The sequence below is a fragment of the Vicugna pacos genome, chromosome 3 (assembly GCF_048564905.1).
Source record: "Vicugna pacos chromosome 3, VicPac4, whole genome shotgun sequence".
Classification (NCBI taxonomy): Eukaryota; Metazoa; Chordata; class Mammalia; order Artiodactyla; family Camelidae; genus Vicugna; species Vicugna pacos.
In genome coordinates, this window is record NC_132989.1 from 83,732,907 (window position 1) to 83,744,528 (window position 11,622).

An 11,622-nucleotide genomic window follows, 5' to 3' on the forward strand; every position below is an offset into this window, starting at 1 on the left:
GGGATTGTTGGATCATATGGTAACTCTGTTTTTAGTTTTTTAAGGAACCTTCATACTATACTCCATTGTTGGCTGCACCAATTGACATTCCCACCAACAGTGTAGAAGGGTTCTTTTTTCTCCACATCCTCTTGAGTATTTATTATTTGTAGGTTTTTTAATGATAGCTGTTCTCACTGGTGTGAGGTGATATCTCATTGTAGTTTTGATTTGCATTTCTCTAATAATTAGCAATGTTGAACATCTTTTCATGTGACTATTGGCCATCTGTATGTCTTCTTTGGGGAAGTGTCTATTTAGGTCTTCTACCCATTTTTTGATTGGGTAATACTACTTCATTCTTGATGACTGTATATTCCATGGTATATTTAAACGTTTTCTGTGGTTGGACTTTCAGATTTTATGATAAAGTTATTTTTTGGATTGTTGTAGAACTTTATTCAGGAAGTGATTAAAGTTAATGTCTGTTAAGATTGTGTAAGTTAGCTTTAGGAGCATTTTTTAAGTACTATATACTTGTAGGTACAGAACACTCTTCTGACGGTGTGTGGGATAAGGATGAGAGTATTGCTTTTCAGGTTTTTTAATGCCCTAGTTTTGCTCTCTGACATTATTTTACCCCTCTCATATACCTTTCACTCTGTATCACCAGTCTGGCTAATCTTGACTAATGAATACCCAGAGATAGGTGGACTGAAACTTGAATTCCCAAGTAACATAGAGAGGTCACATTAACTGAACTTCAAAGTTTTGTCAGTTGTCGAAAAGAAATCCCAACAACAAGGTCCAACAACAAGGACCTAAGGTATAGCACAGGGAACTATATTTAGTATCTTGCACTAACCTGTAATGAAAAATAATATATATATGTATATGACTGAATCACTATGCTGTACACCAGAAACTGACATAACATAAATCAAGTATACTTTAAAAAAAAAAGAAGCATCTATATCAATTTAAAAAAAAGAAATTCCATTGGATTTTTATACTGACACTCCATTAAAACTATAAATTAATTTTGGAAGAAGTAGTACCTTTAGAACATTAAATCTACTTCAAAAACATGGTCTGAGTCTCTTCATTTGACTTTTTAATCACTCAAATGTTTTTGTTTAAATATCACATGCATTATCCTTTAAATATGTGTGTGTGTATTTAGCACTGTTGTAAGTGGGATCTCTATTGTATCTATATTTGTGTATTGTTGATTTAGAGAAATACCAATTTTAAAATGTTTTCTCAAGCTTTTGAAACTATTTACTATAATGATTTTTCAGTTGTTTCGCTTAGGTTTTCTAGTCTTAAAGTCATCATTATACTTTTGCTGCTTCTTTGCCATTGTTACATCTCTTATTCCCATTGTATGTCTTACTGCATTAGCCATAATCCTCAGAGATACTTGATAGTAACAGTGATTTGAGGCCTGCTTTTGATGGAAGAGAATACATTTAAGGTTTTTACATTAAGAATAAAACCAGCCTTGGTTTGACATAGGCCACCTTTATCATAGTAAGGTAGTATCTGTCTACTTATAACTGTTGTGGTTTTTGTCTTTTTGAAAATAGAAATGAATACTGATTTATCTGAAGCTTTTTTAGCAGCTGTTCAGATTGTCTTTAATGATCGATTATAAATGTATTGATTATTAACCTGTGGATGTATTTAATAGGTTTACTAATATTGAGCCGTCCTTCCCTTTCTTGAAACTTACTTGGGGACATGGATTATTATTTAACTTTCAGTTGAGTTCTGTTAGTGATTATTTAGTATATTTATAATTCCAAACAGATTTAATAGGAAGAAATTCTAATTCTAAAAATACAGTATCTTCCATAGTAGATGGAAATAACTAAGACCATTATACTCCAGTCACTAAGGTATTGGTCCTTCTATATTCTAGGTATGCTATTGTTCTCTTTTATTAAAACTTTATAGGGCAGGGAGTAGGTGATATCAAGAGACAGGATCATAATTCTAATTTTTCCCAACTAGAAATAATCATCTAAAATAGGGGAACTCCTCTAGCTGAGAAGGCCTGAAAAAAAAGTCAAGAATGATACTGGTGGATGACTTCTGAGAGGTGGTATGAGAGTGAACAAACACTATGGATACTAGAGTCAGTCTACAGGATAGTTATGTAGAGTAAATGTATGGGCAAACATATTCTCAAATGTCCTGAAATTAGAGAGCATTTCAGCTGGTATTTGGTAGGACTCTCAACAATTTACCGTTTTTTTGTTGGTTTTCTTAAATGCTGTTAAGGATGAACTTTCAGTAATTTTTATTGAATAGTTTTTTTCCCTCTCCCCTAGGCATTATATGAACTTCTCAAGTGCAACCATAATATAAAGGAAGCAATTGAAAGGTACTGCTGCAATGGAAAGGCATCTCAAGGTAAGAAACACTTGGGATCAAGAGAGGGAGGTGACAGGGGATGGTCATTTGGGGATCAGAATAAGAAAAGTATCATAGAGGATGGAGCAATCCTGTAACACTTGTGTAAGATCTGTGTTCATCTTCATAGCAAATAATTTTTTCCTTTTCTTGCCCTCTAATTTTAGACATAGCGGAAATTGTTCAAATACAAATTAGTTACCCCCGGGTCACCTCCATTTTCTTTAAGAAATAGTTGGTAACGAGCAAAGCAGACCCCAGAGATGACAATATATCCAAAGTAATGAATAAGAATGATTTTATGATTTCACTGGAAAAAAATGTTGTCAGGAAATGAAAAAGAGATTAAAGATGAAAAAAAAATGTATAATATATCCCACTGAACTTATTGTAAGAAGTGTATTTTTAGTAATCATGTAATAACATTTTTGCAGTGCTTAGGTTTTGTCTTGTGTCAGGGAAAATGGTTAACTTTAAGTATTTTTGTCATTATATAAATTGCATGCATCATAGCTTTCATTAAGTATACACAGAATGAAATAATACTTAGTAATATTATATAAATGGCTTGGAAAAATATAAAAGCTGAAAATAGTACATTTAAAACTTGTAGATTGAGATAGTATTTTGAAATACTTCCTTGTAAAATCTGCTTCTTTGAAAAAAAATATTTGAAGCTCTCAAACTCTGAAAACTAAATACATTTTGTATTGATTTTGGGGATCTGGTCTCCACTGTGAATGAGGTACTTCAGGTCTCCTCTGCCCCAAGTAGATTTGATTCATCAACATTAACATCTGTGGGAAGTTGAATTGGATTTAGTCTTTTGGGAACATGGCTGTTTCTTATTCCCTTTATATTTCTATAGTATAGCACTCTGAAAATCGACTTTAAATAAATATGTGTTGATTATTTATGGTCTCTAAAGAACTTACGGGGTTTTTAAAAATTTATTTTTTAAATTGAAGTACAGTCAGTTACAATGTAAAAACTTACTGTTTTGATGTAAGTTTTTTTCCCCCTAATTAAAAAAAATGCTCATTGTTTAAAAAAAATCTGAAAAACTGTGAGCATAAGTTATAGAAAAAATCGTTAAATTTTTATCCCAACATGCAGAGGAACAAAACTGGTATTTATATTAGTATTCTAGATTTTTTTGATAAGATATATAATAGGCATACTTTTGGTAATCCTAACTAAAATCTATACATACAGAACTTGTGTGTGTGTGTGTATAAGTTTTTAGCCTTTTATAGGGAAAACATACTGAAAGTAAATTGATGATTCATATAAAAGAGTTTTGAGGCCATTGTATTTTGTTTTAAAATTTCTTTAGAAGGAATGACTGCATGGACAGAAGAAGAATGCCGGAGCTTTGAACATGCGCTGATGCTTTTTGGAAAAGATTTTCATCTTATACAGAAGAATAAGGTAAGTTAGGCAAATTAGTACAGAGAAATTGCTTAGTAATTACGATGAATATAAGCAACCAATTTATAAGTCATTTGAGTAGGGGAAAAAAGTTATAACTTGTTAATGCTCCCCTGCCATTAACATTTCTGTTATTTTCTGATCAGTTTCTGTAAGCCCAAAACTACTCTAAAATATAAAATCTAGTTTAAAAAGCAATAGGCATGGGGGGAGGGTATAGCTCAAGTGGTAGAGTGTATGCTTAGCATGCACAAGGTCATGGGTTCAATCCCCAGTACTCCCTCTAAAAACATAAATAAAAACCTAATTCCCCCTGCCCCAAAAAAGAAAGCAATAGGCATAAAATACTGACCTACTCAGCAAAATACTTTAGAATCCTGTGTTCTTAGGACAAAGAGAATAAGCAAAGTATATTTTATTTAATTATCCCAACCTATTAGAATACACACACACACACACACACACACACTTTTAAAAAAAAAGACTAGTTTTTGCAGCAGTTGCAGGTTCATGGCAGAATTGAGAAGAAAGTATAGAGAGTTCCCATATGCATTTAAGGTTTGTCCTTTTTGTGGCTCATTTCTTTTTATTATTGAATAATATACCATTGTATGAGTGTACCAATATGTTTACCCATTCACCATTTGGAGGCCGTCTTGGTTGCTTTCAAGTTTTGGCAATTACGAATAAAGCAACTATAAGCATCAGTGTGCAGGTATTTTTTTAGACGTGTTCAGCTCCATTGGATAAATACCAATGAGTGTGATTGTTGGATGGTATGGAATAGTTTTATAATAAATTACCAGACTGTCTTCCAGAGTGTGCCATTTTGCATTCCCACCAGCAATGAATGAGAGTTCCTGTTGCTCCACATCCTTGCAAGCATCTGGTGTTGTCATTGTTTTGGATTTTGGCTATTCTAGAAAGTGTATAGTGTATCTTGTTTTAATTTGCATTTCCCTGATGACATATGTGGGTCATCTTTTCATCTGTTTATTCGCCACCTATACATCTTTGGTGAGGTGTCTGTTAGGGTCTTTAGCACATTTTTTTAAATGGGTAGTTTGTTTTTGCAAGAGTTCTTTATACATTTTGGATAACAGTTCTTTATCAGATAGGTGTTTTGCAGATATTTTCTCCCAGTCTTTGGCTTATCTTTTCATTCTCTTAACAGTGTCTTTTGCAGAGTAAAAGTTTTTAACTTTAATGAAGTCCAACTTACCAGTTTTTCTTTCATAGATTGTGCTTTTGTTGTTGTTTCTGAAAAGTCATTACTATCCCCAGTGTCATCCAGGTTTTCTTCCATGTTATCCTCTAGGAGCTTTTATAGTTTTGCAGTTTACATGTAGGTCTGTAATCTGTTTTGAGTTTTTTTTGTGAAAGGTGGATGTAGATGTCCAGTTGTTCTAGTACCGTTTATTCAAAAGATGATCTTTCTTTCATTGAGTTGCCTTTAATCCTTTGTCAAAGGTTAGTTGACTGTATTTGTGTGAGTCTGTTTCTGGGTTCTCTGTTGTGTTCCATTAATATATTTGTTTATCAATACTATACTATCTTGATTACTGCAGCTTTATTAGTAAGTCTTAAAGTTGGGTAGTGTCTGTCCTCCAACTTTTGTTCTTCTGCTTCAATATTGTGTTGGCTATTCTGGATCTTTTGCTTTTCCATATAAACTTCAGAATGAGTCTGCCAATATTTACAAAATAACTTGCTGGAATTTTAATTGGGATTGCACTGAACCTATAAATCAAGTTGGGAAGAACTCATACCTTAACAGTAATCAGTCTTCCTATCTATGGACATAGACTATCTCTCCATTTATTTAAATATTTCATTTTTTTAATTGGAATTTTGTAGTTTTCCTTATGTAGATCTGACATGTATTTTGTTAAGATTTATACCTAAGTATTACATTTCTTGGGGTGCTAATGTAGATGATACTGTGTTTTTAGTTTCAAGAATCAATTGTTCATTGCTGTTATCTAGGAAAGCGGTTGACTTTTGCATATTAACCCTATATCCTACAACCTTGGTATAATCATTTATTAATTCCATTCATTAGTTTTTAGGATTTTCTGTATAGACAGTCATGTCATCTGCAGAGTTTTCTTTCTTCTCAAACTGTGTACCTTTTATTTCTTTTTCTTACTGCATTAGCTAGATCTTCCAGTATAATGTTGAATACTTTCATGCTTTTTAGTATTTATGAAAACCTGTTGTTTTCCCAAAGATGAGATGAAGTGTTTAATTTAGCGAATAGATAAAACATTTTTAAAGAAGTCTGCGTTAACTTTTTAAATGGAAATAAAACTTCAGTTTTGCAATGACTTAGGAAATGTACCCATTTATTTCACAAATTAAGCTCTATCATTTACCAGACATTGTTTTAAGCACTAGAGATACATCAATGAATAAGACAGGAAAGGCCTCTCTTCCCAAGAAGCCTACATTCTTTTGGAAGACTTAAAGAGTTAATACGTTTATTGAAAGGTACACTTTATTTCTTGGTTTAAAAAGCTTATTCCCATGTTACGATCTTTATCTCACAGTGTGCTCACTAACTACGATAGAGATACTGAAACTTCCTTGTTGGGTACTGATTAAACAGGAGGAAAAGCTTATTGGGTAAAGATACAGAATTTTGTCTGTATGTCTGAACTCATACCTAGAGCTATATATTGTTAGAAGAGTCCTAGTCTTGATATGGAGCCAAGTTGAATGAGGCTCAAATTTTGTTACTGTTGTTGTTTTTACCAAACTCTTTTGGAGCTAAGAGCCAAATGCATGATGGAGGAAAAAATCTTGCCTTTAGCTGGCAATCATCTTAAATTCCAGATGAGGTAAAGTGCTGATCTGTTTGTCAAGCGTTCTTAGTTTCTTTTGGGTCATAGAACCCTTTGAATAATGTAATAAAGCTGCACCCTTCTCCCCAGTGAAGTGTACCTGCATGCAGTTTGGGAATGAGTAGATCCCAGTGAAGCCCATTCATAGATCCCTTAGGATTAGGAAGGACTCCTGCTAAAGTCAGAATCACAGTGAAAGTTCCGTGAAGAAAACTAAAGGATGCCAGTGTTTTAGGAGTTTCAGTAAAGATTTAAGATAATTTCTCTGTACACATTTATTATTATTATTACATTATAATTTAAATAAAAAGCCTTGGGCTTTTATTACTAAATAGTGTAAACGTAGAGACAGTTCACTAATTCAATGTCCAGAATTTCATAATTGAGGGGGTAGAAAGCAAGACCAATGGGTTGAAATTACAGTGTTAAAAAAACTTTTGCATTAAAAAATGCATAGAATTTGTTGATTTTTAAAAATCCAACTTTTTTTTTAGGTGAGAACTAGAACAGTTGCCGAATGTGTAGCATTCTACTATATGTGGAAGAAATCTGAACGTTATGATTACTTTGCCCAACAGACAAGATTTGGAAAGAAGCGATATAACCATCACCCTGGAGTTACGTAAGTACTATGGGCTTGACATCAGGGACTTTTGTTTTTAACTGTGATATGCAGTCATAAAATTACTGGGGTGTGTTTTTTAGGGACTATATGGATCGTTTGGTAGATGAAACAGAAGCTCTGGGTGGGACAGTAAATTCTTCAGCCTTAACTGCTAACCGACCTGAGCCTATTCCTGATCAACAGCTGAACATTCTCAACTCTTTCACTGCCAGTGACTTGACAGGTAAAATGAACATCTTTTTGCATTTTTTAGTATAGCTTGGGGCAAAATTATATCCCTTTTGTTGCATGACAAAGGACCACTTACTGAAATCATTTTCCATTTCTTTTTAGCTTTGACCAACAGTGTAGCGACCGTCTGCAGTCCAACGGATGTGAATTGTTTGGATGATAGCTTTCCTCCACTGGGAAACACACCCCGTGGACAAGTAAATCATGTGCCTGTTGTAACGGAGGAGTTACTCACCCTGCCCAGCAATGGGGAAAGTGATTGTTTTAATTTATTTGAGACTGGATTTTACCACTCAGAGCTAAACCCCATGAACATGTGCAGTGAAGAATCAGAAAGACCGGCAAAGAGATTGAAAATGGGCATTGCTGTTCCTGAATCCTTCATGAATGAGGTTTCTGTAAATAATTTGGGTGTGGACTTTGAAAATCACACACATCATATCACCAGTGCCAAGATGGCCGTGTCTGTGGCTGACTTTGGCAGTCTGTCTGCCAACGAGACCAATGGTTTCATCAGTGCCCACGCCCTGCATCAGCATGCCGCCCTTCATTCTGAGTGACTCAAGTGAGGGGCCCGGAAACAGTGGGTGTGCAGTACCAGTAAACTTGAGGAAAGTATCAGGTTTGCTTAGTCTTTCACTGGAAGTTTGAACCTTTTTCACTATGACATCAGTGATGTCAGTATGTATAGAACTATATCTTGATTTATCAAGAGTATTTTCATTTTCAATCCATAAATGTGGAAATGAACTATGATCAGCAGAGTTGGGAACTAAGATTGAACTCTGGTGCAGCTTTAAGCTCTGCTTATCTCTTCCTCATCCCCAGTACCTCTTCCCTACTCCCTTCTTTTTCTATTCTTTTCTGTTTCCCACTGCCCTCACTCCCAATTTTAAAACCTGTAGACAGAGGCCACCAGCTCAAAACCAGCACAGATGTTCTGAACTGAATGGAGTGGCTTCTTTTCGTGTAAATTCCTTTTGCCGTAATGGATGCAGTGGAATAACAATGTTTACAGGTACCGATCCCGATCCCTGCTTAATGTAGCATTTTTGGTTTTATTTTCTTAATTAAATAAAAGCAGGGGTAGGTTTCTTTAAACTGCACAAACATGCAAGGATTTTTTTAAAATGGAAACTTCTCTCATGTTATTCAACTAGAGCACTTCAGTTTACAAAACAGCAAGTCCATCTTTATGGAAGCCAGCACGAGGAACTGTGTGCAAATTATGAAGACGCTTGCTTGGATCCTGTTTCAGAATTTTAGACCAGGTCTACCTTACACAGAATTGGTCATTTTACTGCCAGAAGATTTCTGTGTAACTTCATTTATTGGCTAAAAATTTGGCATTTGAAGATGTGGTATTCACATGGGGTTTTGTCCACCGTTATCAAGATTGTAATCATAAAAATCATACTGGTCATTGATATTTTAGTTTATCCTGAGGCAGTTGACTTGCAGGGCACAGTCTACAAAGCCTAGGATGTTGCCACTCATTGGTTTACATTTTGGGACACCTCTTAAGTTGTTTTGTAGCACTGCAGTTCAGAGTGTTAATAGTTAGGAGGGATTTCTCGATTTTACACATAAGGCAGTAGAACCTTGAAGTATATTTAAACTTAACTGTTTAGCTTGAACAGTTGGCAAGAAAAATGTGAGTTCCTAGCTGAAATAGAATGGTACGCTACCACTTTAAGTTTTAAAAAGTGTTTGACGTTCAGATGCATCTCAAACTCAGTTTTATTTTTATTCCAAACATTGTGAATGAGAAGCCATTGTCATAAACTTTGGCCATTTTTGCTCTGTAGAAATGCATCTTTAAGTTATAAGGTGAATTCAAACAATATGTAATGCAGTATTAGGATATGATAAGCTTTGCTTTTATAGTTCAGTTAAAATACAGAATTTTACTTTTTTTTGCACCGTCTTAATTAAAATTTTCAATTTCTATTAGTTGTCTTGCTTTGCAAAAAACTTAAGTGTTTGGCTGCATTGCTGATATTTTTAAGTATAAATCGCTTCAAGGTTGTGCTGATGAGTAGATAGAATGTAGTGACCTTAGTAGTGATGGAAAGGGAGGGTATTTATTACACAAACTGTGAACTGCAATGACATCCTTAGTTTTGGATGATGTGTATTCTTGTTTTTCTTTGCAGCATTTTAATGAAGATTGCTTTGAAGTGTTTACGCATTAGCACATTTACTATAAAAGTTAGTTTAGCACAGTGGACAAAAGTAGTTAAATTAATAACTTATAGTCCATCTCTAATTTATACATCTGAAGTCTAGCATTCCTGTATGCACACAGTAAATAATGGGTAGCCTGGGCTCTGTGTTGCTTTCAGATATTTTTATCCAAGTTGTCAGCTTCTTATTGCTGTGGTGTCGTGCTAAACTTTGAACCTGATTTCTTTTGTTAAAAATGAGTACACCTATAATTTAGTAAGATACTGGCCATTATCTTCCATTGTTATAACTTTAATTTTTACTCTGGGTTTACAGTGGCTGGTCTGTATAAAATAATTTACACAAAGATGACTGAATGCTAATACCAGTTGCACTTAAATGAACATGCCCATTCTCAGTAGCTGATGCAGTAATATATTCAGTTTATCTATGCATTGCTGGGATCTTGATATAAGATGGAAACAGTGTTTCTTATCTAAAGTTTTGATTATCAGCAAGTTGAATGGACACTTTAGTTATTTAAATAAAGATTTTTGACCAAAATCCAGAAATGATATGAGAGAAAAAGAAATTCCAGCTAGTTTAATAGATTTTTAAACACCAGTCTGATTTTAGCCTCTTAGAGAGCTCTAACTAGCTGGTAACGTTTACTTTCAATTCCTTGTTAAAATGAGGCAATAATTTGCAAGATTTTTGTATATATATGTAAATTCTTCATATCTTTTTAGATCTAATTCAATATTTTCTGACTGCTTCCTCCATGTATAATACCATTTTTGTGCATGCTTGATGTGACATTCATAAATTGTACCACTATGACTTTATTCATGTAAAATAGCTATTTATTGAATTTCCTTTTAAATCTGGACTTACTGGTCTTTTTTTTTTTCTTTCCGTTTGAGCATCTTAACAGAGAATTTGTTGCTGTTTATTAGAAGAATTGCGTTTGAAAGCATGAAAATAACTGATTTGCAATCATATGGAGAAACAATAATGCCTTTATTATCAAGTGTTAAGCACAATTCTTATAACAAACTGTGATAAATTCTTTTTTCTTTTTTCCTTTGTCACATTATTTTCGTATGAACAAACCAAAAATCCACGGTGAGCAGTTGCAGTGTTGGCTGATGTGTCTTTCATGTACAGGGGGTTTGAAGAGGACAGCGGATTCATTTAGAAGTGAAACTGGTGCTGTGATTATAGCAATACTTTACTTTTGTTAGTCGTACTCCACTTTTTCATGCTAGCTTTTTCAGTGTTTAATTTTCCTCTTGTCATGGTCAACTGCTGAATTTACTTGAAGGATGTAGAATACTGCTTAAAAAATACTAAATTGTATACAATTAGGTCAAAGAATTGTGCATTTGTTTCCTTTTTAATTTTTACAATTGTCGGTCATAATATTTGAGAACATCAGATCTAATAGAGCATAGTGATACTGTTTAATTTAACCAAAGTCTCTAGTGAATATTTCAACTTTGAATGTAAACTAACAAATAAACCTGACCACCAAGGAGATTGCCCAGAGTTTCAAAGCACATTGTCTACAGATGGAAATTGAAATAATTTATAAAAATATTGACATTACTATGTTTTTTAAAAAGTTCTTAATTTTTTCACTAAAAGGAGGAAACTATTAGTTTTATTGTTAAATATGGTAGATATTAAAATTCCTCTTAGATGACCAGTGATTCCAATTGTCCCAGTTTGAAATAAGTACCCTGTGAGTATGAGATTAATTAGTGACAATCAGAACAAGTTTTAGTATCAGATGTTCAAGAGGAAGTTGCTATTGTTGCATTGATTTTAATATTTGTACATAAACACTGATTTTTTTGAGCATTATTTTGTATTTGTTGTACTTTAATACCTGGTGTACAGTTCCAGAAATAAAAATCTGGAAATCTT

At 33.7% G+C, this 11,622-nt stretch overlaps 1 protein-coding gene across 4 annotated transcripts in view; it reads left to right on the top strand.

The window, feature by feature from the left end:
• MIER3 (MIER family member 3) overlaps positions 1-11,622 on the top strand; it is an 80,371-nt gene extending 68,749 nt beyond the window's left edge. For all 4 annotated transcript variants that reach the window (XM_072958650.1, XM_072958651.1, XM_072958649.1 and 1 more), the window contains 5 exons: positions 2,316-2,397; positions 3,734-3,828; positions 7,166-7,293; positions 7,377-7,519; positions 7,630-11,622. In XM_072958650.1, coding sequence (XP_072814751.1) covers positions 2,316-2,397; positions 3,734-3,828; positions 7,166-7,293; positions 7,377-7,519; positions 7,630-8,087 — 906 coding nt within the window. In that variant the 3' untranslated portion in view covers positions 8,088-11,622. The remainder of the gene's footprint in view (positions 1-2,315; positions 2,398-3,733; positions 3,829-7,165; positions 7,294-7,376; positions 7,520-7,629) is intronic.